The sequence below is a fragment of the Caenorhabditis briggsae genome, assembly GCF_000004555.2.
Source record: "Caenorhabditis briggsae complete genome, chrII, whole genome shotgun sequence".
Lineage (NCBI taxonomy): Eukaryota > Metazoa > Nematoda > Chromadorea > Rhabditida > Rhabditidae > Caenorhabditis > Caenorhabditis briggsae.
The window spans coordinates 1,834,959-1,860,394 of record NC_013486.2 but is presented as its reverse complement, the minus strand read 5'-3'; the positions used below and the strand labels follow the sequence as shown (position 1 = coordinate 1,860,394).

At 37.7% G+C, this 25,436-nt stretch overlaps 4 protein-coding genes across 4 annotated transcripts; 1 reads left to right on the top strand and 3 right to left on the bottom strand.

Annotated features, from left to right (window-relative positions):
- Window positions 1-238: 238 nt before the first annotated feature.
- On the bottom strand, window positions 239-1,066 carry CBG18454 (the record flags this gene model as incomplete). The annotated part of the gene is made up of 2 exons (XM_045241766.1): window positions 239-502; window positions 1,010-1,066. The coding sequence occupies 2 exons, from the start codon at window positions 1,064-1,066 to the stop codon at window positions 239-241; spliced, it is 321 nt and encodes a 106-aa protein (XP_045096487.1).
- Window positions 1,067-3,407: 2,341 nt separating this feature from the next.
- Window positions 3,408-3,779, top strand: CBG18452 (the record flags this gene model as incomplete). Its single annotated transcript, XM_002646753.1, has 1 exon — window positions 3,408-3,779. One exon carries the CDS (start codon window positions 3,408-3,410, stop codon window positions 3,777-3,779), a length of 372 nt encoding a protein of 123 aa, XP_002646799.1.
- Window positions 3,780-4,700: 921 nt separating this feature from the next.
- Window positions 4,701-5,928, bottom strand: CBG18451 (the record flags this gene model as incomplete). The annotated part of the gene is made up of 4 exons (XM_002646752.1): window positions 4,701-4,813; window positions 5,274-5,482; window positions 5,580-5,755; window positions 5,848-5,928. 4 exons carry the CDS (start codon window positions 5,926-5,928, stop codon window positions 4,701-4,703), a joined length of 579 nt encoding a protein of 192 aa, XP_002646798.1.
- Window positions 5,929-6,140: 212 nt separating this feature from the next.
- On the bottom strand, window positions 6,141-21,911 carry Cbr-sea-2 (the record flags this gene model as incomplete). The annotated part of the gene is made up of 14 exons (XM_002646751.1): window positions 6,141-6,450; window positions 7,053-8,854; window positions 8,908-9,196; window positions 9,243-9,485; window positions 9,743-11,446; window positions 11,738-12,169; window positions 12,285-12,377; window positions 13,103-13,963; window positions 14,614-14,913; window positions 17,019-17,384; window positions 17,681-17,847; window positions 18,775-18,910; window positions 20,855-20,974; window positions 21,799-21,911. The coding sequence occupies 14 exons, from the start codon at window positions 21,909-21,911 to the stop codon at window positions 6,141-6,143; spliced, it is 6,936 nt and encodes a 2,311-aa protein (XP_002646797.1).
- Between the last annotated feature and the right edge of the window lie 3,525 nt (window positions 21,912-25,436).

Genomic DNA, 25,436 nt, shown 5'->3' with positions numbered 1-25,436 from the left:
AGAGACGCAGACAGCGATACACTCTAACTGTCTGTGTCTCTTTCTTCTAAACTTTAAAGGCGCATATCTCGCGAACCGTTAAAGCTATCAAAAAATTTTCAACTAAAAAAATGTGGGAAATTTAATTTTCTACATTTCCCTAGTTGAATACTTTCTGATAGCTTTTCTAGTTTTCGAGAAAAAACTCACTTTTCTATACACATTCTGAAGCTCTTCAATCGTATCCACTTTAAATTTTTCATAGCGAACCTAGAAAACTTTTTTGCCTGAAAATCGAAAAATGAAATTCGCCCACTTCTCTTTCCTCATTCGATTGTTTCATTTTCTTGATCAATTCGTCACTTCTTGTCTCCAATTCTTGCAATTTCTCTCGAGACTCTTCTCCTTCTAGAAGCTTCTTTCGATCGATTTTTAAATTTTCATTTTCTCTGGAAATTTCCAGAAATTTCTCCTTGAGGATACGGTAGTTTTCTTGGGTTTTTAGGACCAGCTCTCTTTCAACCTGAAAAATTTAAAGTTTCGAGTTTTCGGAATTTTTCTATAAATACCGTAAAACCTGTATTAGAAGGGCTAGCCCTTCTATTGTTCCAAGGTATCTCCGGGGGCCCTACAATTAGAGGGAGGCCCTTCTATTTTTTCCGGCCATTTTTTTTCCGAAATGTTGCATCGAAAAATTCGACAAAGTTTCGTTCAAAATTCATGAAAATCTGTCAATTTCACCAAAATTTACTATTAGCAAGATTTTTATCGAAAAATAGAGTTTCAACAAATTTCTATCAAATTGTGGAGTTCCCGGAAGGGGGGTCCTTTTTCGCAGAGGGCTCTTCTATTACAGGGGACCCGTCTATTTTTCCAAGCCCCTCTCGGAGGGCCCTTCTATTACGGGGCCCCTTCTATTGAAGGGATCCTTCTAATAGAGGTTTTACGGTATCAGAATCTCCGGAATTTGTATAATTTTTTGAAAATCTGAAAATTTCCAAATAATCTTTTTTTTTGTCAAAAAACTTACTGTCAAAATCCTATTCAACTCATCAATTTCAGAGTAGTTGTATCGACGAGCGCTCATTTTTTAGTAGAAAAAATCTGTTTGTCCAAATGTCCGGATTTTCAAAATTTCTGAAAATTCCAAAGTTGATCAGGAAAACAAGAAGAAGTAGAAACTTTTAAAAATTTACGAAAATTAACGAAAATTTCCAAAACTTCAGAAGTCTTAAAAATGAAATAATTCCGAAAATTCCAAAATTCCAAAATTCATGAAAATCCTAAAAACTTCAAGACTGCTGAAAGAAAATTCATGAAACTTCCAAAATTTCAGAATATCAAAAAATTCAGAAACAAAATTTGGGAGTTGAAAAATTCTGGAAAGTCCAAAAATTCAAAAATCCGAAATTTTCAACATTTTCAAAAAAGTAAAATAAATTCTGAAAATTTTTAGAATTACAAATTTTGAAAAAAAGGCAAATTTTAAAAAATCTCTCTTCCCCAAATTGCTCATTTTTATTCCAGAAACACATTTTTAGAATAAAAAGGAAGAGACGCAGAGAAAAAAAGAAATATGGAGCCGATGTTTCCCAACGACGACACACATTGCTCCATAATTGGCATGGTGACAGATGGGGCAAGCAGTGAGAGAGCACAAAGAAGCGAGAGACGCAGTGAAAGTGAGGAGACAGCTGCAAAACAAGACGAAGAGGAGATTTAGGAAGTGGACCAAAATGAGGGGAAAAGGAGGAAATTGAATGGGGGTGAAAGGAGATTTTTCGTCGAAGGCGGGAAATTCAAAAATTGGGGCTTTTTCAACTTTTTGGAATTTTCAAATTGCAAAAAATGAACATTTCTACAGTTTTCTGAAAATTCTATAATTTTGGAAAAATTTCTGAATTTCTGAATTTCTGAATTTCTGAATTTCAGAATTTCAGAATTTCTGAATTTCTGAATTTCTGAATTTCTGAATTTCTGAATTTCTGAATTTCTGAATTTCTGAATTTCTGAATTTCTGAATTTCTGAATTTCTGAATTTCTGAATTTCTGAATTTCTGAATTTCTGAATTTCTGAATTTCTGAATTTCTGAATTTCTGAATTTCTGAATTTCTGAATTTCTGAATTTCTGAATTTCTGAATTTTTGAATTTCCGAATTTCTGAATTTCCGAATTTCTGAATTTCTGAATTTCTGAATTTCTGAATTTCTGAATTTCTGAATTTCTGAATTTCTGAATTTCTGAATTTCTGAATTTCTGAATATATATCGCAAATGCCAAAACTTTGAGAAATACACTTCTCACTCAAACTGTCTCATATTCCAACAATCTACCGTAATCTTACTGTAAACACTCTAAATGAAGCGCACTCTACACGATCATTTTGAGCTCAATTATCTCAATCCCTGTAAGAGATATCAAAAATTTGTCAACTGATAAAATGTTTATCATATTATCACCAACATTTTATCAGTTGACACAATTTTGATACCTCTTATATGGACCGAGATAATTGAGCTCAAAGTTGATGGTGTGGGTGGGTTTCTATTAGAGGAAATACGGTAAGAGTTCACTGAATTTTTCCATAAAGTTTGTAAAAATTGAAGTTTCTGAAAAAAGTCAAGTTCTGGAGCCCGGGTTTCTGGAACCCGGGTCCTGGAGCCTGGGTTGTGGAGCCCGGGTTCTGGATCCCGGATCTTGGAGCCCGAGTACTGCAGCCCGGGTGCTAGAGCCCCGGTACTGGATCCCGAATCCTGGAGCGCTCACTTATCTCGATTCCATTGAGAGATACAAAAAATGTGTCAACTGATAAAATGCTTATCATGATATCAGTAACATTTTATCAGTTGACAACTTTTCATATCTTTGACAAGATCCGAAATGATTGAACTCCGATTTTCTTAATTTCAGTTTTCCAGATTTTTAGATCATTCTTCTCGAATCTCTTGTTGAAAATTCAGTCTCCAAGAACAAATAATTTATTTTTTTATTTCAATTTTTTATTCATTTTTTATCCGTAACAGGTTTTCGTTGAGTCTCCTCTGCTCAGCAATGTATGCAGCATACCTGGAAAATGTTTGATTCTCGAGAAAAATTCTGAAAACATTTCAAATTCTACCTTCTTCTCGCCCAATTGATTATAAAAATTGTTGAAAAATATGCGAACGCTGTCAAGAATAATGTGCCAGAAACCAGTAAAATACATAGAAAACCGTCATCGTCTTGGGAATACTGAACATTGATCATGCTGAAAAAATTGAAAAAATCGTAAAATTTTTTGAAAAATGCCATTATTTGTTACAGATTTGATATAGAATTTGGGGATTTCTGGAATTTTCGCGTTTCCAAATTTTCGAATCACACTTTTAGGAATTTCAAATATTTTAATTTTCTGACTTCTTGAATTTTATTATTTATGAACTTTCAAATGTCGGACGCCGGGTACTGGAGTAGCCCGGGTTCTGGAACCCAAGTTTTGGAGCCCAGGTTTTGGAGCCCGGGTACTGAAGCCCGGGTACCAGAGCCCGGGTTTCGGAGCCCGGGTACTGGAGCCCGGGTGGTGGAGCCCGGATCCTGGAGAACGGATCCCGGAGCCTGGGTACTGGAGCCTGGACCCTGGAGCCCGGGTTTGGAGCCCAAGATTTGGAGCCCGGGTTCTGGAGCACGAGCCCCGGAGCCTGGGTACTGGAGCCCGGGTCAGAATTTCATGACTTCAAAATTTAACATTTTTGGACCTCAGAGTTTTAGAACTGGAATTTCAGAATTTCAAAATTTTGGAATTTCGTTCCCGAATTTCTGAATTTCTGAATTTCTAAGCTTCAGATTCTTGAAAATTATCTACAGTTTTCAGAATTTGTATATATTTTTTAATCCCCAAAATTAATATACCGTAAACACTCTAATAGAACGCCACCCGGACCGTCCACTTCGAGCCTATATAGCTCACTTATTTTGAAAGATATCAAAAAAGTGTCAACTGATAAAATATTTATCATGATATCAGAAACATTCTATTAGTTAACCACTTTTTGATATCTCTTACAGAAAATGAGATAAACGGGCTCAAATTTGAAGAATCGAGTGGCATTCTATTAGTGTTTACGGTATCCTAAACTCGCCAAAAAAAAAAAATCAAAATAGCTCTAATCGCCTGTAAAAATGTTGCAGTTCTTTATTGACAAGAAATAAAACAAATCTGATTTTAAAACATTTTATAATTCCAGAACTTTCTGGAAATTTCAGAAAAATTCAAACACGAAAAAGTACCGCATGATTGAAATGAGAGAAAAATTCGAGAAAAAAAATCATCGCTGGGAGGAGGTGGAAAAGACATCAAGAGATCAGTTATCGACACATAATGGATACTAAAAGTTTTGAAAAAAAAAATTCAAATAAAATTTTTTTTTTCAAATTCCGGGATTTTTCAATTTTGATTTTTTTGTTACCTATAAAAATTACTGTGTAGCTAGCGAGAGAAATGGGTTAAAAATGAGAGATCAATTTTAAAAAATATCACAAGACGAGGGAAAAATTATTTTTTTTTCAGTAATTAATGAATTAATTAATTAAAAATTTTCGAGAAAAAGAAAGAAGAACACAAGTATTAGGGGGAAACTTTTTGAAAGGCAATCTGGGTTGAAAAAAATCGATAAATGAGAGAAAAATGAGTAGAAGGAATTCGGCGAAATCAGATGGTGTTGGAATTCTGAAAAGTTGATTTTTAGAAAATCGATAATCGATTTTTGCAAACCTTATAAAACTCCTCCACCATTCGATCCACTTGGATTGACTTGTATTTTTTCGATTGCTCAGCAACCAGTTTGACATTGTCGGCTGAAAAATTGGAAACTTAGATTTTCAGATTTTTAGGAATTCCGGATTCGGAAATTCAGAAATTCAGAAATTCAGAAATTCAGAAAATCCAAGAAATTCAGTAGTTTAGAAAATCCAAGAAATTCAGAAATTCAGAAATTCAGAAACTGAGAAATTCAGAAATTCAGAAACTTAGAAATTCAGAAATTCAGAAATTCAGAAATTCAGAAATTCAGAAATTCAGAAATTCAGAAATTTAGAAATTCAGAAATTCAGAAATTCAGAAATTCAGAAACTTAGAAATTCAGAAATTCAGAAATTCAGAAATTCAGAAATTCAGAAATTCAGAAACTTAGAAATTCAGAAATTCAGAAATTCAGAAATTTAGAAATTCAGAAATTCAGAAATTCAGAAATTCAGAAATTCAGAAATTCAGAAATTCAGAAATTCAGAAATTCAGAAATTCAGAAATTCAACCAACCTGTTAGCTCGCAATGATTCGTAAAAACGTCCAACAACAGACGAAAATCGGCCCATTTCGTGTCCAGCTGAAGACGATTGTGTGGATTGTCGTCCAGCAAATGTGTGAAATACGGGGATACTGTAGTCAGCAGATTTCGAGAAACGACGCCCCACGCGTCGTTCTTCGCAAAATAGACGTCTACATGATCGGCAATGTTTGTTGGTTCACTGAAAATTGGTTTTTTGAACATCGAAATTTTAGATTTCTTGATTTTTAGACAGATTCTAAAATTTTTAAAAATATTGTGCGATTCTGTCAAAAAACCAGCTTTCTAGCTCATCTATAAGCCGAGATACGGTCATTTGAAGTTTTGGAGAGACGCAGACAACGAGACACTCCCACTTTCTGCGTCTCCGTGGCCGGCGGAGAGCCGCAGACAGACAGAGTGTGTCTGCGTCTCTCCAAAACTTCAAATGACCGTATCTCGGCTTATAGAAGAGCTAGAAAGATGAAAATTTTTGTGACTGGTGTATTTTTCAATTTCTAATCTAGGTATTTAAAAAATTCTCGAAAAAAAATTTAAAAAACTCACTAATACTTTTTCTCGCCAGCCGTCGGACACGAGCCACCGTGTCGTCGCAAACTGTAGTGGCTGGATAGTGCTCTGTTGCATTCCTGCAAGAAAAATTAATTATTGATTTTTATTCAAATTAACTAATTAATTAATTAATTAGGCAGTTAATTAGCTAGTTTTAAAAAGTCACAAAAGTTAGATATGCCAGTGCCGAAAAAAACGAAAAGAGACATTTTGTAGTGAAATAATTATTTTTAGTGTTAGAAATTAATTTTTTTTGAACTTCTCAAATTTCAAAATTCTAGAAAAATCTAGAAATGTTCAGAATTTTGTAGAAATTTCGAATAAGTCGTTAGCCACACCTGACACATATGTCTCGCCTGATTTAATGATGGCACCGGTGGAGCAGCTCCAGAAGAAGACGTTGAAGAGGATTCAGAAGGCTTTGATGATGACGTCATGGTGGATTCAGAAGATGTCGTGATGATGATAGTTTTCAATTGAGGAGAAATCGACGTCGACGATTCACGAGACGATTCAGACGACGTGAACGTCGCCGTCGTCGACTCATCTGGAGTGGCCAGCGGCGGTGACGTCGTTTTTGAATTGTTCTCGAATCGACTGAAAATTCCTAGGATCAATTGGTTTTGAGGAAGTCTCGATTGAAATTTTGAAAAGTTTAGAATCTCAGAATCTCAGAATCTCAGAATCTCAGAATCTCAGAATTTCAGAATCTCAGAATCTCAGAATCTCAGAATCTCAGAATTTCAGAGTCTCAGAATCTCAGAATCTCAGAATCTCAAAATCTCAGAATCTCGGAATCTCAGAATCTCAGAATCTCAGAAACTCAGAATCTCAGAATCTCAGAATTTCAGAATCTCAGAATCTCAGAATCTCAGAAATTCAGAAATTCAGAAATTCAGAAATTCAGGGCTTTTGTAGTTTTTGTCTTCCCTATTCCCAAAATTCGAAAATTCCGAAAAATTGAAATTTTCGAAAAATCGGAAGCTCAAAAATTTCAAAAAAATCAAGATTTCAAAATGTTCTGGAAATTTCAAAAATTCCAAGATTCTCAAAATTGGAAACCCAAAATTCCAAAAAATTCCAAAAATTCAAAAATCCAAAAATCTGACGAATTCAGAAAATCCTAATTTCCTAAATTCCAAAAAACCTTTAAATCCAAAATTTTCAAAAAATCCAGAAATGTCCAAAAAAAAACTCACTTCTCTCTCTCCAGCTGCATCTGGAATTCCTCCACAAATCTGACGACGACATCTGGAATCGGCTCTTCCTTCCAGGATTCAGAATTCCGGATCATTTCCATCTCCTCTTGACTCAATTCCGGGGTTTCTGACGTCTGCGAATCCTCCAACGCATTGTTTTTGCCTCCTTTCCGCTTAGCCGGCGGTTTCGGGTATTCTGGATTCCGCGACTTCTGAACCGATGAGCAATTCATCCGATGACGTCTCAGGGAGTAGTCCGATCCCATCGTCTTATGGCATCCGGTGCAAACGAGGCTCTGCTGACGTGGCTTGGATTTTTTCGGGGGCGGAGCGACCACAGCCAGCGATTCCAGCGCGTTTTGCTCGTTTTCCAGCACATTCTCCGGACTTTTCGACGCCTCTTTGGTTCGGAATTCTTCTCGGATCGATTGGAAAAGATGCGCATCGTATTCAGATTCGTCCTTTGGTTTTTGAGACTTCTCATGGATTACTGTAGAGTCTGAGAGGTTCACCTCTGCACAGCGCTTCAGCTCCGCAGCGATCTTGGCCATGGCACGGGTGTCCTCTTCGTCGGAGAATCTTCTAGGTCCTGGAACTTCAGTTGACGTGGACTCTGAAGGCGCCGTTGTGGTGGCCCACGATGGATCCCATGAACTGTAAATGGGCGTAGCTACGGGTGGAGCTGCCAACGGCGGTGACATTTGATAGTCTTGAGGCAAGTTCCACGATGGATGTGGAGCGGGCGTGGCTTGATAGCTAGTGGCCATCGCTTGCTGGAATCCGGTGTCCCATGAAGGGGGCGGAGCTTGGTAGAAAGTGGGCGCAGCCTGATCTTGAGTTCCTCGGAGGCTTTGAATCCCTGGAAGCTGTTGCTGTTGTTGCTGCTGAATTCTGGAATTCTGAAGCTTCGCGTTCTCTTCGTCACGTGTCTTCTGAATCCGGTCCATCATCAGCTGGACCTGTGGATTCCGTGGTTGTGGTGGACGATTTTGGGTTTTCGGATCCAGAATCGGGGGATTCTGAAGTCCAGAATTCTGAAGCTGTGGCGGATTCTGAATCGTCGTCGGATTTTGAGAACTCTGAATCTCCATTGGTGGACTTTTCTGGAATTCCGAATTTCCAAAATTTGTGACTTCTGGATTCTGCGAACTCTGAATTGTAGAGGACGTCGTTGTCGTTGTTGGTGGTGGAGGTCCGAAATTCTGGTTTTGCGAATTCTGAATTCCAAAATTATTTGTATTCTGAATATTCTGAACCATTGGTGGACTTCTAGAATTCTGATTTTGTCCTCCGAAATTTGAAATTTCTGGATTCTGTGGATTCTGAATCATCGTCGTTGTTGTTGACGTCTTTGGTTGGGATGGTGGTGGTCCGAAATTCTGATTTTGTGGATTTGGAAGATTCTGATTCCAATTCTGGTTCTGCGGATGCCAATTTTGTGAATTCTGAGCCTGATTCTGAACCTGTGACGTCATCTGATTCTGTTGTCCTGGGTTCTGCATCTGGGACGTCATCTGATTTGGATTCGGATTCTGATTCCAGTTTGATTGGAATCGACCCATAGGATTCTGAATTTGCTGATTCTGAATCTGCTGATTCTGAACCTGCGAATTCTGAATATTCGACGTCATCTGAATCCCTTGATTCTGATCTCGTCCCAGATGAATCTGGGCGGCGGAAAAACTGGTACTTCGTGGGCCAAAATTTTGAGTTCTTGGATTCTGACCTCCAGAAGTCGGATTCTGACCCCTTGGCAGAATCGTATAAGCCGATGGCAGTGCCGTTGGTCGTGGAGCAATCGGCTGAACGGTGATCGTTGACAATTGCTCATCCTTAATCTTCTCCGCTCCTTAACCTCCGCCTTCTCCTCCTTTTCCTCGTCTTCTGATCCTTCTGAATCCTCCGGATCCTCTTCAATTTCCACCTTCTTTGTCTTCTTGCCTCCAGACGTCACTTGTGTCGATGCCTTTCGTTTTTTGGGACGATCAACGCCTTCAGAAGACTCTAGACCGGCTACAGTATGCCGTCGAGTGACATTGCTCAGCTCTTGTGGTGCCGGGAGCTCGGGTTTTGCCAGCACTTCGTCCAGAGACATCTTGTGAACTGCCATTCGGTGTCGTTTCACATTTTTTCGACACGAGTAGCTGCAAATTATTGATTTATTGATAATTCTCAATAGAGCGCACTTACATCTTATCACATTCCGGGCAGATGTATGGGATGAGACGCTTCGAAATGGATCCTCGAGACGATCCGTCTGTTGGACTTGGATCCTCGGTTTCTGGCGAATCGATGCTCGACTGTCCTTGGTCCGCTGTTGGTCCGTTGGTGGCCGCCGATTTTTGATTGGTATCGATTGATAGGGGGACCGATGTGATAATAGAGTCTAGTGGTGATCCGGACCGTTTTGTCATTGGTGGAGACGATGGATCTCTGGAAAAAAGTTTATTTTAAAATTTCAAAAATTTTCCGAAAAAATTTTTTTTCGACAATTTTTCAAAACTTCATAACTTTGCTCATATTTTATCAATGTTGATAAAAACATATCAAAATATACAAAATTCATTTTTCTACATTTTGATATAACTTTCACAAAAATCGGCTGGAAATGAACAAAGTTATGAGGCTTCAAAGATCCATGGCCTAGAAATTTTTCTAGGCCATCAAAACCTTAATTTTTAAAAACTCACTCCTTTTTCACTTCTTCCGAAATTTCCATTTTTTGGGTTGTCTCCAAATTCTGATTCTGCACCTTTGGCACTTTTCCAGCAGCTGCATTCCTTGCTCGTTTTGTGGGCGGAGCCAAAGTGGGCGGAGCCGTGATGGGCGGGATCAAAGAAGGCGGAGCCAGCTGATGGTGTTGGGTGTATGGATCCGGTCGTTTTGAGCCGACGCTCAGAGATTTTTGAACTGCGCCGGGATTCTGGAGATTCTGTGACGACGTCATCTGATTCTTCTGCTCTTGATTCTGATTTCCCAGATTTTGAAGGCCTAGATTTTGTGACGTCATCTGGTTCTGGAATCCTGGATTCTGTCGATTCGGCACCTGCGACGTCATCTGATGTTGTTGGTGTGCCGGATTCTGATGTCCAGATGGATTCTGCATCTGTGACGTCATCTGATTCTGGGGTCCTAGATTCTGATGTCCAGCCGGATTCTGATTGTGCAACGTCATCTGATGTTGTTGGTTTGCCGAAGTCTGGACATTTGACGTCATCTGATTTGGATGGGCCGAATTCTGAAGGCCAGCCGAATTCTGGACCTGTGACGTCATCTGATGTTGTGAATGTCCTGGATTTTGATGTCCTGCTGGATTTTGATTCTGCAACGTCATCTGGTGCTGAATGTTCTGCGGATTCTCCATTGGCGACGTAATCTGATGATGTTGAAGTCCGCCTGATGAATTCTGATTCTGCGGATTCTGAGTCTGCTGACGTGGATTCTGAGCTCCAGAGTTCTGTGCTCCAAATTGAATCGGCGGAAGGGGCTTCGATTGAACCTGATATCCTTCCATCTGTCCGTGTGTCGGCCTGTCCATCTGTCTGTCCGGATGTCTCGTTACCGGCGGAAGTTGAAGCGGCGGCAGTGGCTGACTCTGAATCTGCACCTGTGGCTCCGATCCTCGGCGGGAATTTCCAGAATTTCCAGAACGTTCCTTCGCCGACGTCTTCTCAGCCAACGGCTCCGACGTGATCAGTACCAAATCTGTATTCTTGTGCTCAATCAAGCCCTTCTTACTGATGGGTGGGCTCAAAAGTGGCGGAGCTTGCTGTTTGAGTAAATGTGGTGGATTTTGAATTTGATTCAGGATCGGGTTCGGCGGACGTGGTGGTGGCCCGCGTGACTGGAATCGTGGCTGATAGTGGTGGTCCGAGAAGGCGGGGCTTCCAAAGTTCGGCCCATTTCCAGATAGTAGGCCTTTTTGCAATTGTTGGGCTTTCAGGGCCTCTCCTACTGTCATCATCTTCACGTGTGCTCCTCCGTTTTCAGCGACATCCGAATGGGTTACTGTAGCTGTCGACGACTTTTTGTTCGGCGAGATTTGTGCCGCCGCGGCTTTTTCCCGCGCCCATTTTTCCATGTAGGTTACGGTGGCGGTGGTTTCTTGGGAGGTGGGCGGGGTTTGAGTAGGCGGGGCTTGAGTGGGCGGAGCTTGAGCGGACGGAGCTTCAATGGGAGTCATCGGAGCTTGAACCACTGGAGCCTGCGCTGGAGCGGGTGTGGGCGGAGCCTGGTCAGATGTGGGCGTGGCTTGTTGCTCAGCAGATGGCGTTTCCAAATTCAATCCGTATTTACACGTGGCACGGTGTCGCTTCAAATTGCTCATCGAGCACAAGTGCTTGTTGCATCGTTCACAGGCGTATGTGGGCATTCCGGATTTGGAGGAGGCGTTTCTGAAAAAATAGGAATTTTCAAATTTTCGGCTTTTCAAAATTTTTTTGCTCCAAGCGGTTAGTTTAGCTAAGTTCAAAACTTGAAATGCTTCAAAATGAGTATAATCATGACCTACTTTGAGACACTTCGAGTTTTGGGCCGAATTAGGCCGGTTTTCAGGCCCGAAGCCCAAATTTCAGAAACTAGGTCATGGTTATACTCATTTAAAAGCTCTCGTTAAGAAAAATCTACTAATAGTGATTAAAAATCATTCCAGGACGATATAAAAAATTTACAACATCAAAACTAACCCATTACTACTACTCCTACTATCGCCATCATTCTCGTCGTCATTGATGAGCAATTCCAGTTGACTAGACACTTTTGGAATCGACGTCTTCTGATAGGACTCTGGCCCAGACGACGTGGTGGGTGTCGAGGGTACAGTATTACTAGTGGACGATAACCACGATGTGCTAAGAGACGGCAAGGCCTGCGAGTGATAAGTGGGCGGAGCCTGCTGATAGTTCGGGTAGTTGGGCTTCGTTTGGAGAGCCGCCAGAATCGCGGAATTCGGTTCGTTAGAAGCCTTTTCTGGGACGGCTTCTGCCACTGGCGGCTGAGCAATCGACGCTTTTCTCTGTGGTGGTGGTGCTGCATTTCGTTTTGGTCCTCCTCCGCCACCTCCAGTCCGTCGTTTTGGTTGGGGTGGAGATGGTGCGCCAGGCGGACGATTGGCGGCTCTAGAAATGATTCACAAATCACAATTTATAGGGAGGAGAACTTAAAGGGACAAGTGCCAAAAATACACAATTCTTCTAAAATTTTATCTAACAATGGGGAAGAAGTTCAACTCACTCAGCGGCCAACAAGTCTTTGTAGGCTTTGCACGTTCCAAAATGGCGACGAAGCGATCGATCCGAGGAGACGTGTTTTTGGCACGCACGACATCTGAAAATTTTTGGAAATTTTGAATTTGTATCGTTGAGAGCTTCAAAATGAGTATAATCATGACCCAGTTTGGTGGCTTTTGGGCTTTTCGGGCTTTTTGGCCTTTTTAGACCATTTTTCCAGGTCAGTTTAGGCTTTTCTGAGCTCAAAATGGGAAACTTTTTTTGAGCTGTCTTGGGTCCGTTTTTGAGCCGCTTTGAGCCGCTTACAAACGACTAATTCAACAACGACCCAATGGCGGCCCAAAATCGGCTAGAAAACAGTCCAAAACAACCTCTATCGTTTCAGGCCCTAATAAGCCTAAAAACCAGCCCAAAACTATTGTTCATTTCTATTTTTGTATTTGCTGTTTCATGATCTTCAAAATAAGTGTACTCATGACCTACTTACTGAGCTTGCGGCCTAAACGGCTCAACGGCGGCCCGAGAACGGCCCAAATAGCTTGAACTCATAAACCATGGCTTGCTTATACTCATTTCGAAGCTCTTATTGAGAAAAAGTAAGATCTGGCCAGGTTTTAGGTTTTCAGCCATTTCCGGGCCGTTTTCGGGCCACCGGCGGCCCAGAAACAGACCGATAGGCTAAAACTAGGAGCTATGGCTTGCCTATACTCATTTGGAAGCTCTTGCCAAGCCTTATCCAGATCTGGCCAGTTTTATAAATTTCAAGCTGCTCTTGATCCGTTTCCTGTCCCAAACGGCCTATATACAAAAATGAAAACTCACGTGAAAGCTGGCAAGGTGATTCCTGACGAAAAATTCGGCACCGATTCTCGTCTCGCTATTGGAGCTGCACGTTGCTGCGGTGGGGGCGGAGCTAACGGCGGCGGTGTCAAATTCTCAACAATCGGCATGCTCTCCAAATAGATTCCCATATCGTACTCAAGCGTTCCTTGGAATTTATTGATCGAGTAGTCCGGCGTGCCAGTTGACTCGAATTCAGGCTTCATAAGATCCGAAAACGAGTCCAGCGGTCCCAAATCTTGTAGCGGGTCGTGTAGAGAATCCAATGGGTCGTGGTAATCCTTAAGCAAGCTATCCGATAAACTATCCGGGAACAGGGGGTCCATATCAATGTGATCTACTGCTGATGGAGGTTCCGAAGGGAAGCTATCATCTCTGGATGACCATATACTATCAGATTGGAGGCCTGATGGTCCTGGATAGAGCATTGGATCATCCTTAAAATCAAATCCATCGGATAACATGATATTGGGATCGATCATCATTTCCTGAGGCGAGTAGATCGAGTGGCGGGCGTAGTCCATTTGGTGGAATGATGATGTGGATGGGCCGGACATCCCAGATGGCCCTGGAAGACTTGAAGACGTCGACGGACCAGATGACGTGGATGGTGGTGGAGACGTCAACATTGCTGCCAGCCTTGGAGCAGCTTCCTGAGCACTTGTGACCGCTGGTTGGGATTTTGTGGACGGTAGGGGACTTGACGAAATGATTGTGTTCGTTTGACCACAATTTTGACGATGCCTTTGAATGGTTCGACCGTTGGACATGGTCCGGTTACAGTTTGGACATTGCCAATTGTTGGGTTTTGTGGTTGGTAGAGGAGCCAGGGTGGCGAGGGGTCTGAAAATTTGGTTTTTAGGTTAGATAGTCAGAAAGACACTAATCCCAGAAAGTCTCATGTTTCTAGCTCATCTAGAAGCTAAGATATGATCATTTAAAGTTTTGGAGGTAAGAGACGCAGACAACTAGACACTCTGCCTCTCTGCATCTCTCTGCTGGCCACCGTGACGCAGACAGTTAGAGTGTATCATTGTCTGCGTCTCCTCTAAACTGAAAATAACGGTAAGTTGGTTTTTGAACAGAAATGCGCGATTTTTCTTATATTATCAGATACGGTTTTTTTCCGAATTTCTGAACTTCTGAAGCTTAAAATTTTACAAGTTTTCTAGATTTTTAAAGAACAAGATCAAAAATTCAAAAACACTCATTTCACAAATAGTTTGAAAATTCTAGCCCATTTAGAAGCTGAGATATGGTCATTTTAAGTTTTAGAGGTGAGAGACGCAGACAACGAGAAACTCTAACTGCCTGCGTCTCTCTGCCGACCACTGAGACGCAGACAGTAAGAGTGTCTCGTTGTCTGCGTCTTTTCGAAATTTCAAATGACCGTATCTTGGTTACTAGAACAGCTAGAAAGTTGGTTTTTGGTTCAAAATTTTCAGGAAATTCAAAATTTTAAATTTTCCAGAATTTCCAGAATTTTCACTCACCTCGTTGTTGGAGGCGGACTATAAATATTCGGCCTTTGTCTCATTTCGTTTTTCGCAAAAATCTCCGTCACATTTTTCGCCACCGCCATATCCGTTTTCTCCTGTTCCTGGGCGTCCGGCTGCCGTTTTCCAACGGGCGGCGTCTTTCGTTGCGTGGGCGGAGCCAAAGTGGGCGGAGCCAGATTGGGCGGAGCTGATGGGGGCGGAGCTATTAAATTAGTGCTCGTTGATTGATGGGATAGCGAAGTGGAAGACGGCTTGTGATGTAGATGGTGATGGTTCATGTTTGGGCCACTGGTGCTGAAAATATGAAAATTAGGAATTTTAAAGTTTTTTTTTGAAAGTTTTGAATTTTTAAACTGAAATTTTCAGAAAAAAAAACTTTTTTTTTTAAATTAGGAAAAAACATCAGAAAATGCTAAAAATCAATATTTTCAAGAATTCATGAATTGCAAAAAATTGGCGCTTTAAAAGAAATTTTAATTTGAAAAAGCTGTTTTTTCGAACTTTCCGGTAGATCAAAAAATTTGTTACTGGTAGATCAAAATTCTGAAATTCTCTGAAAATTCCAAAAATGCAAATTTCCAAATTTCTGGCCCCAAATTTTCTAATCTCCTCCATCCCCAAAAATGTATTTATCTTATCATTGAAAATCTGATTTATGGACCATAAAAATGATAGTAAAACTGGACCAAAAAAAGTCAATAAAATTCTATTACAGCCATAAAACTGGACCAAATTTTGGTTGGCCTAGAAAATATTTCATATGGCCTAGAAATCCAAAAAACCAAGATTTTGGAAGATTAAAAAAATTCGAAATTTCTGGTCAATTTTTCCCAATTTTTTTCAGATTTTTAATTTGCAAAAGCTACAGTAATCTTATCTAAAACACAACATTTTAAACCTGAGCAATCTTAGAAGGTCCCGAAAAAAAAGAGAGAAAAAAAGGAAAAAAACCGTATGGTCCCGATTTTCCCGCCCTCTGGGGGGTACTGTCCAAACAGAAGGTCTGATGACGTCACGTCATAAAATAGGAGGTCAATGTGTCCACAGAGCGCATTTGCATAGCGAATGGAGAGAAATAGCGTGTGGAGAGGCGGAGACACAGAGAAACAACAATGAGATAAGACAATAAATGGATTTTGAGAGGGGGGGGGGGGGTCATGGGAAAGGGGGGAGGGAGAAAAGGGTACTGTGAGGAAAAATCAATTGGGCGGGAAAATTTGAAATTTGAAAATTTCAATTCCAGACTTGTGAGAAAATCCAAGGATACAAAATTTCCCAAATTTAGATAAAAAATTGGAAAATGTGAAAAATAAATTTAAACGGAATGTTTCTGAATGTTTCGATTTTCAGGAATTTTTTGGGAATTCCAAAAGTCCCACAAATTCGTTGGGACCTTATTCTGGATTACCGTACCTTTTTAGGCTACGGTAACCGACAAATCTCACCTAATCCAGAAAAGAAAATGAACAGATGGTCCCTTTCTTTTTTCTCTTCTCACCCATCAATCACACATAATTATAGATTACTATCCCTTTTGAGATGACATAAGGTGACAGGGAGGGTCCTCAGGAATCTTAGAATCCTCTCAAAATCTACCTAGAGGAAAAATGCCCCAGAATTTTGGATTTCCCAGAATTTTGGATTTCCCAGAATTTTGGAATCTAAGAAGGGGAAAAATTCGTAAAATTTTACTTAAAAATTTTACTTAAATTTTACTTAAACTTCATAAAAATTGTGTTCAAGATCTAACTGAACAATACAGAATTTCAAGAATTTTCTATTTGTAAATATTTTCAATTTTGAGATTTTTCTGAAAATTTGATTTCTTACAATACTTTCGATTTTTCTACAAATCTGTCCAAAAATAACTTTTCCATCTCTTCTAGAACTCGAGATACAGCCATTTAAAGTTTTGAAGAGACGCAGACAGTTAGAGTGTCTCGTCGTCTGCGTCTCTAGCCTCTTAAACTTCAAATGGCCATATCTCGGCTTCTAGGTAAGCTAGAAATGTGGTTTTTAGACGAATTGTTAGATAATTTGTAGTATTTTTAGAAAAACTAAAAATTTTCGCAACAATTCAACTTTCAAAAGAAACTTGAAAAATGAAGCGAAATCTTGGGTCTCTGAAAGTACTTCAAAATCTCTACAAATCTGTTCAAAAATCACTTTTCTAGGCCTTCTAGAAGCCGAGATACAGCGATTTTAAGTTTCGAAGAGACGCAGACAGTTAGAGTGTCTCGTTGTCTGCATCTCTAACCTCTTAAACTTCAAATGACCATATCTCGGCTCAAAAGTGCTCTAGAACTTCCAAACTTTTTGTGAAATGTGTTATTTTTTGTTTTTTATCTAGTAATTTGAAAATCTAAGCTTTAAAAGTTTCAATTTTCGAAAATACTCACCTCATACTCCTCTGAACTGTTCCAAACGTTTGTTGTTGTGACTGATGTGGTGGGTGTTCCAGTACCTTCACAGGGTACTGTGGACCGCGATGAGTGGGCGGAGCCGATTGGGGCGGTGCCGGTAATTGCTCATACCTCACCGAGTGTAGCGGAGCTAGCTCATAGCTCGCTGAACTCGGATTTGAATTCGAGTTTTGAAATTGGTGGGACGGTGGATTTTGAGAATTCGTCGTCCCATTCTGAGCACCGCCGTAAGCTCCGCCACCTCCTGATGACGTCGACGGTTCGCCGTATGTCACCTGACCATTGGATGTTGAGGATGATGATCCATTATTGTATGAATGATGATAGTCTTGGCTCGGACTTCTGGAAAATTAAATTTAGAAAAATTTGGAAAAAAAACTTTTTTCAAAAATTTTGGATCTTTAATTTTTGAATTTCTCTAAATGTCTTAATTTTCAATCAATTTTGATGGGATAAAAAGCAAAAAATAGTTTGGAAATGAGCTTTTTGGAAAATATAATAAAATATCCCACATTTGATTTCTAGTCTCTAAAATTTTCAGACAAATAACATTCTTCTTTTTTTCGAAATTTGACCAAAAAATCTTCATTTTCCATCAATTTTCATCGGATAAAAACTGTTAAAAATTAAAAACTCACTGAAAGTCCAAAAATCCCTGATACTGTTGTTGTGGGGGCGCCGTCGAGGGTCCTTGATGATGATGGTGGGAGGAGGACGGCAGTCGAAGCGGCGGGAGCTGATGATGATGGGGTGGATAAGAGGCGAGGGAGGAATGTCCCTCCATCGGCTCTATTTGCGCATTTACCTGTAAATTATGATTTTGAATGTTTGAATTTCAAAAAATTCAAAAATTTCCTCAAATTTTAACATTGATTTTGCAAAAATTGGCCAAAAATTGAGAAAGTTATAATTTTTAGAAAAATTTAATATTTTTTTTAATTTCAATGATTCTAACTTTTTCAGTTTTTGATTGATTTAAGTATTTTGCATATCAAAATGTAGGAAATACAATTTCCTACATTTTGGTATAGCTTTCATGAAATTCGGTGAAAAATTGACAAAGTTATAGCATATTGAAAAAAAATGTCAAAAATTTTTTTTTTCAGAATTTTAAAATTTTTTTTTGGGTTTTTATATGAGAATTTTTCAATTTTTTGGCATAACTATATTGATTTTCATATAATTCTTCTAATTTAAAAAAAATCGAAAATCGGAATTTTCCCAAAATTTGAAAAATTCAAAATTTTAGAATTTGTTTTTTCATTTTCAGCCCAATTTCATGGTATTTTCTGGGAATTTTTTTGAAATTTTTATTTCAAAATTTCATAATTATTCCGAAAAATATACAGAATCTAGAAAATTGAATTTTCCACTTTTTGGTGTAGTTTTTCCGAAATTCGGTACGAAATTGACAAAGATGAGGGATTTTTTCTAATTTTTGAAATTCTATAAGTTTCTTCATTTTCAGCCAAATTCCATGAAAATTATATGAAAATGTGGGAAATTCAAAATCCCATATTTTGAAACTATTTTTTATTTTAAAATTGTGCAAAAAAAGGCTGAAAATCAGCTAAAGCAGAATCTTAAAAAATACTCCAAATTTCAAAATTTTTCAAAATTTTTAACTTTCGTCATTTTCAGCCAATTTCCATGAAAATTATATGAAAATATGGGAAATTTGGAATGCGATAATTTGAAAATATTGATAATTTCAGTTGTTCAGAAAACTCACGTGACGATGCGTCGTATCGTAAATGCTGTCGTCTTCTTCTGGAAAATTCGACGTCTTCTGAATTTCTTCTGGAAAAAATTCTGAAGGCGTGGTGACTGGTTGTCCTGAAGAACGATTGTTGCAACTTGGATTTGTTCTGAAAATTTGGGATTTTAGAAAAAATATAATTTCAAAATTAAACATTTTTTTGGGTACAAAAAATGCTTCCGGACCAAGAATAAGACATTTTCGGTGCGATCCCAAGAGGATTTCAAAGGATTTTGCGTGTGGTGGGGAAAAAGTAAAAAAAAAGAAGAAGAGAAGAAAAAAGCCGGGGAGGGGGACGTTGGGAAAAAAAAGACGAAGGGAAAAACAGAAAATTGAGGCCTATTTATGGAGAAAAAGAGAGGAGAGGCGAGAGAGTGTGAGAAGGGGAGAGACGCAGAGAAATGAGAGAGAGAGGGAGAGAGAAAATGCACAATGAGCACATACACATTTTAAAGAAGAAGAATTGTTAGAAGAAGGGAGGAAGAAGAAGAAGAAGAAAAAGAAAATAGGGAACAAAGAACAATTGTTCTGCATTTGCTGGAAAATGGGAAATTTTTGGGAGTTTTCATTTTACTGAAAACTAAGAAATTTTAATATTTTTAAAAATACATTACATTTTCTACAAAACGGTCCAAAAATCACTAGCTCTTCTAGAACCCGAGATACAGCCTTTTGAAGTTTCGAAGAGACGCAGACAGTTGGAGTGTCTCGTTGTCTGCGTCTCTAACCTTTAAAGCTTTCCAATGGCTACCGTAAAGCCTGTAATAGAAGGGCCCTCCGGAGGGACCTCGAAAAAATAGAAGGGCCGGTCCTTCCAATACAGGTTGTACGGTATATCTCGGTTCCATGGGAAACTAGAAAGTTGTTTTTTGGACAAAATGAATGAAAATATAGTCTATTTCATGATAATCAATAAAAACAACAACCAATCATTTTTTGGAAACACAAAAATTACAGAAAACCGATTTCTTTGAAGTTTGCTGAGATTCCCAAGATTCAATGAAGCTTATTACAAGAAAAATCATTTCTTTAGCTCCTCTAGAAGCCGAGATATAGTCATTCGAAGTTTTGAAGAGACGCAGACAGTTAGAGTGTCTTGTTGTCTGCGTCTCTCGCCTCCCAAACTTTAAATGGTTATATCTCGGCACAAAATTGGGCTAGAGCTCTCAAACTTTTTGTGAAATGTGTCATTTTTAAGAATCTCTAATTTATAACATATCTGTCTAAAAAATTCAGTTTTCAAAAGCTTCTAACTTTTTCATTTTTTTTTTAAAGTTTTGATGAAAATTATATTAAAATGTAGTAAATTCGATTTCCTACATTTTGGTATAGTTTTCAGAAAAATAGAACATTCCTTTGCAAAGTTATGGGCAAAACGAGATATAGAGAGAGCTAGAGAAAAAGACAGCAATTCGTATTAAAAATGAGAAAACTGAGATGAAGAAGAAGAAGAAGAAGAAGAGAAAGAAGCCATATGATCCGATGACAAATGTCATTCTCCGGGGACTACTCGAAAAATGAAGAAAACGAAGAAAAAGACAAATAAAAACAGATGTCGTTTTGGAAATATTAGTTGAAAAAAAAAGAGAGAGAGAGAGAGAGAGAACATAAAAATGCATTAGATCAATATATTGGAGTTTAGAGACCCTCGTACCTACATTTTCTAACTTCTTCTTCGTTTTTAAATAAACTGATAGAAAATTCAAAATAGCACATTTCACAAAAAGTTTGAGTGTTCTAGAGCAATTTTGAGCCGAGATACAGCCATTTGAAGGCAAGAGACGCAGACGACAAGGCACTCTAACTGTCTGCGTCTCTTCAAAATTTTAAAGCTTTTAGGAGATCTCGAAAAGTGATTTTAGGACAGAATAGGACGATTTCATGTGGATTTTCATATTGTCCAAATTTCATTTTTCAGATTGCCTAATTTTGCAAATTTTGAGCTATCTAAATTTTGGGTCTCTACAAGAAAATTATAAATTTTACATTTTGAAAAAAACATCGTGACAAATGAGACATTTCTGTCCAAGGACCACTTTTCTAGCTAGCTCACCTAGAAGCCGAGATATGGTCATTTACAGCTTTGGAAGACGAGAGACGCAGACGACGAGACACTCTGACTGTCTGCGTCTCTTCAAAACTTTCAAGCACTGTATCTCGGCTTCTAGGAGGTCTAGAAAATTGATTTTTGAACAGATTTATAGAGAATTCAAAAAATTTAGAAAATGAAAACGGAAGCTCGAAAATTCAGAAAATAGGATTCTTAGAATTCTGAATCTCAGCAATCTGACGTCGTCAAAAAGTAGTAAAAAAAGACAAAAAAAATAGAGAGATAGAGAGAGAAAATGTGGAATTGAATGGAACTGGGAGAGTGGGGAGAAAAAAGATGGGAATAGTTGAGTGGGTAAGGAAAAAAGAGAGATAGCTCTGTCTCTCTCTCTCTCTCTCTTCTCTGCGTCTCTCACTCTCTCGTCCTCTTTCTTTTCTCATCTAAATTGCATCCATTTTATTTATGAGTAGAGTTGAAGAAAGAGAGGGAGTAAATAGGAAGAAAATGAAAAAAGAAAATGAAGGGAAAATAAACAAATATCGTAATTGTATAATTCTTTAATTTTTCCTCTAAAATCTATTTTCAAAAACTTGAAAAAATGTATATTTTGCTGAAAATAGATCAAATCATCTTCGTCAAAAAACCACTTTTCTAGCTCGCCTAGTAACCGAGATACAGTCATTTGAAGTTTTGAAGAGACGCAGACAGTTAGAGTGTCTCGTCGTTTGCGTCTTTCGCCTTCAAAGCCTCAAATGGCTATCTCTCAGCTCCTAGATGAGCTAGAAAGCTGATTTTTGACTAAATTGAAGAAAATATTGTCTATTTTATGGATGTCTACAAAAAAAAACAAAACATATTTTTTGAAATTGAAAATTCAAAAGTTGGGTTTCTTCAAATCGATCACTAAAATCATTGGTTCAAATAAAGCCTACCACAGAAAAAATCACCTCTCTAGCTCTTCTAGAACTTGAGATACAGCCGTTTGAAGTTTTGAAGAGACGCAGACAGTTAGAGTGTCTAGTCGTCTACGTCTCTCGCATTCAAAACTTTGAATGCCCATATCTCGGCTTAAAATGGAGCTAGAAAACTCAAACTTTTTGTGAAATCTGTCATTTTTAATTTCTGATAATCCCCATTGTGAAATTCCAATTCTTACCAAGAATTTCTTGGTTTTCAAAGACTTCTAATTTTTTCAAATTATTGAATTTTCATGAAATTTACATCAAAACGTTGAAAATTGAATTTTCCTACAGTTTGGTATAATTTTCCCAAAAATCGACCCAAAATTTTCTTCGAAAATTCAAGAAATAATTGCGGACAAACAGAAATACAGACAGAAGACCCTTCGAACCCTCTTATTTTTCCCTACAAGTGCTTTTTAAGCATATTCAAGAAGCACCTGTTTCCTAGCCTAGAATTCTCTTCTTTCTGGGGTTTCTAAGCCAGTTTCCGCATGTCCGGATGTCCGAATGTCCACAGATCGATATTTATTCTACTGTGATTTTTGTAAAATCAAAATCTAGAAAATTTGATTTTTCTAGATAAAAAAGCTATTACGAATTCGAATCAGATGATTTCCGGATGTCCAGATGTCAACACAAAATAAATGGGAAAAAAAAGAGAGAAAACAAAATGGTCCCATTCGGAAAACGAGGGAGGGGGAATATCTAATGGCCGGGTGGCCCAACTGCCCCTTCAGAAGAGAGAGAGAGAGAGAGAGAGAGAGAGAGAGAGAGAGAGAGAGGGAGAGAGAGAGAGGCCCTCATTAATAATGGATAGATTAACCTCCCCCCCCCCCCCCCCCTTCATTGCTCTTTCTCTCATTGTATTATGTGTGGACTTCCCGAGAGAAAATGAGAGAGGAGAGACGCAGAGAAATGGGACAGGTGGTGTGGGGAGAACCACATTTTGGTCCGAACCGGATGGAGAAAATTAGAAAAGTGAGAGAGGGAGAGAGACGCAGAGAAAAAGGATTAATTGAGAATTGCATGTGGAAATAAGAAATTCTGAATCCTAGAAGTCTGATTTTCGGAATTTCAGAATTTTAGAAGTTCAGAATTTCAGAATTTCTGAATTTCTGAATTTCTAAATGTCTAAATGTCTAAATGTCTTAATTTCTGAATTTCTGAATTTCTGAATTTCTGAATTTCTGAATTTCTGAATTTCTGAATTTCCGAATTTCTGAATTTCTGAATTTCTGAATTTCTGAATTTCTGAATTTTTTGAACTTCTCCAAATTCGGATTTTCCTGGGTTAATTCTCCAGGATGCAGTCAAAAAAGCCGAATTTCGATTTTTCTGAAAAATGCAAATTCGCTCTACCGAACTGTACAGCGGAAAGATCGAAAACCAGAATTGGCAACAACTTTTTCTCCACTATCTAGAGAGAGAGAGAGAGATAGATAGAGAGAGAGAGAGAGAGAGAGAGAGAGAGAGAGAGAGAGAGAGAAAAGAAAAAGCATCTGTTCAAACATTTAAGGAGTTTGTGATGACGTCACAATGAGAAAAAGACAGAAATGAGACACAATTTTTTAAAAACCAAAAAAAATGTTTTCAAAATTTGAACATTTCAAAACTTTAAAAAAAAAATTAAAAATTTCAATTTTGGACCGTGTTTTTGAAAACCCTCTTCGAAAATTCGCAATTAGAACATTTTCTTTTTTAGTCGATTTTTTGAAGAATTAAATTTAATTATTTACATTTTGATATAATTTTTTACGAAAGTAACAGAAATTCAAAAAGTTAGAAGTCTTTTAAAACTGAGACTTTTTTGAATGATTTTTCGAATTCGAAATTGGTTCTAAGCCTCAAAACTTTGCACAAAAACGTTCAATTTGTATGAAATTTATATCAAAATGTAGGAAATTGAATTTCCCACGTTTTGGTATAATTTTCACTGAAATTGAACAGAGTTTCAAGAAGTTATGAAATATTGAAAATTGCGGGGTTTTTGAAAATTCAAATTGATTCTGAACCCTATAACTTTACGCAAAATTGTCGAATTTTTAAAATAACTATATCAAAATGTAGAAAATCCTATTTTCTACATTTTGATATAAATTTCATAAAAATTGAACAATAATTCAAAAAGTTATGAAATATTGAAAATTTCGGGGTTTTTAAAAATCCAAATTGGTTCTGAACCCTATAACTTAGCCCAAAAACTTTCAATTAGTATGAAAATTATACCAAATGTGGGAATTTCAATTTCCTACATAAATATAAATTTCACTCAAAGTGAACAAGAATTCGAAAAGTTGTGAAACTTTGAAAGTTGGGAAATTAAAAATAATGTATCTCTTCATATTTTTCCAACTAAATTCGTCAATTTTTGGGCATTTTTGATGAAAATTATATCAAAAATGCAGGAAATTTAATTTCCTACTTTTTTTATATAAAATTCATAGGAATTGAATAAAAATTCAAGAAGTTATGAAATATTGAAAATTGCGGGGTTTTTTGAAACCCAAATTGGTTCTAAGCCTCATAACTTTGCACAAAAACGTTCAATTTGTATGAAAATTATATCAAAATGTAGGAAATTGAATTTCCCACGTTTTGATATAATTTTCACTAAAATTGAACAGAAATTCAAGAAGTTATGAAATTTTGAAAATTGAGACGCATGAAAAAAAGTCAAATTTCAGATTTTTAAAAAGTTACTAGATCATTTTTAAAGTCCGAAATAGTCCAAAAAAAGATGGCAAAAAAGCGAGAGACGCAGAGAAAAAGGGAAAAGAACAATTTTTGGTTGAAAGAGAGAGAGGAAAAGGGGGCTCGAGCCATTCACCTTGTGTAAATAGGTTTTGTATTGTTTGTATATTTACGCAACATCAGTATTTAGATAAGTAAAAAATAGAGAGAGAGAAAGAGAGAGAAAGAGAGTGAGAGTGAGAAAATGAGAGAGACGCAGAGAAACGAAAGAGTTAGAAAAATGCTATGGGCGCGGCGACTGCCCCCCGAAAAAGAGTGGAATTTGATGCCATTCATATTGAAAAGAGAGAAAAAACGATCTGCACCCTCTTCGTTTTGTGTACTATCTCGCTTTTTTGTGTTCCGAAACACACAGATGTTTCATGTGAAAAAGATTTTTTTCGAAATTTTTGGAAATTTCGAAATTTCGACTTTTTGAATTTTTCAGAAATTTTGGAAATTCAGAAATTCAGAAATTCAGAAATTTCGAAATTTTGACTTTTTGAATTATCCAGAAATTTTGGAAATTCAGAAATTCAGAAATTTTGGAAATTCAGAAACTCAGAAATTAAGAAATTCAGAAATTTTTGAAATTCAGAAACTCAGAAATTTTTGAAATTCAGAAATTCAGAAATTCAGAAATTCAGAAAAAACCCACTGAATTGGAAAAACGCTGAAATTCTAAATTTTCAGAATGTTTCAAAACTTTGAAGTTATTCAGAATACATTGAAAATATGAAAAATCCACAAAATGGTAAAATTCAAAATTCAAAAATCCGAACCATTGAAAAAATCAAATAACCCAAAAAATGCTGGAGTTCAAAATTTCAGAAAGGTCAAAAAACCCGAAAATTCAAAATGCCCAAAAAAAATCAGATTTTGAAAAAACATGA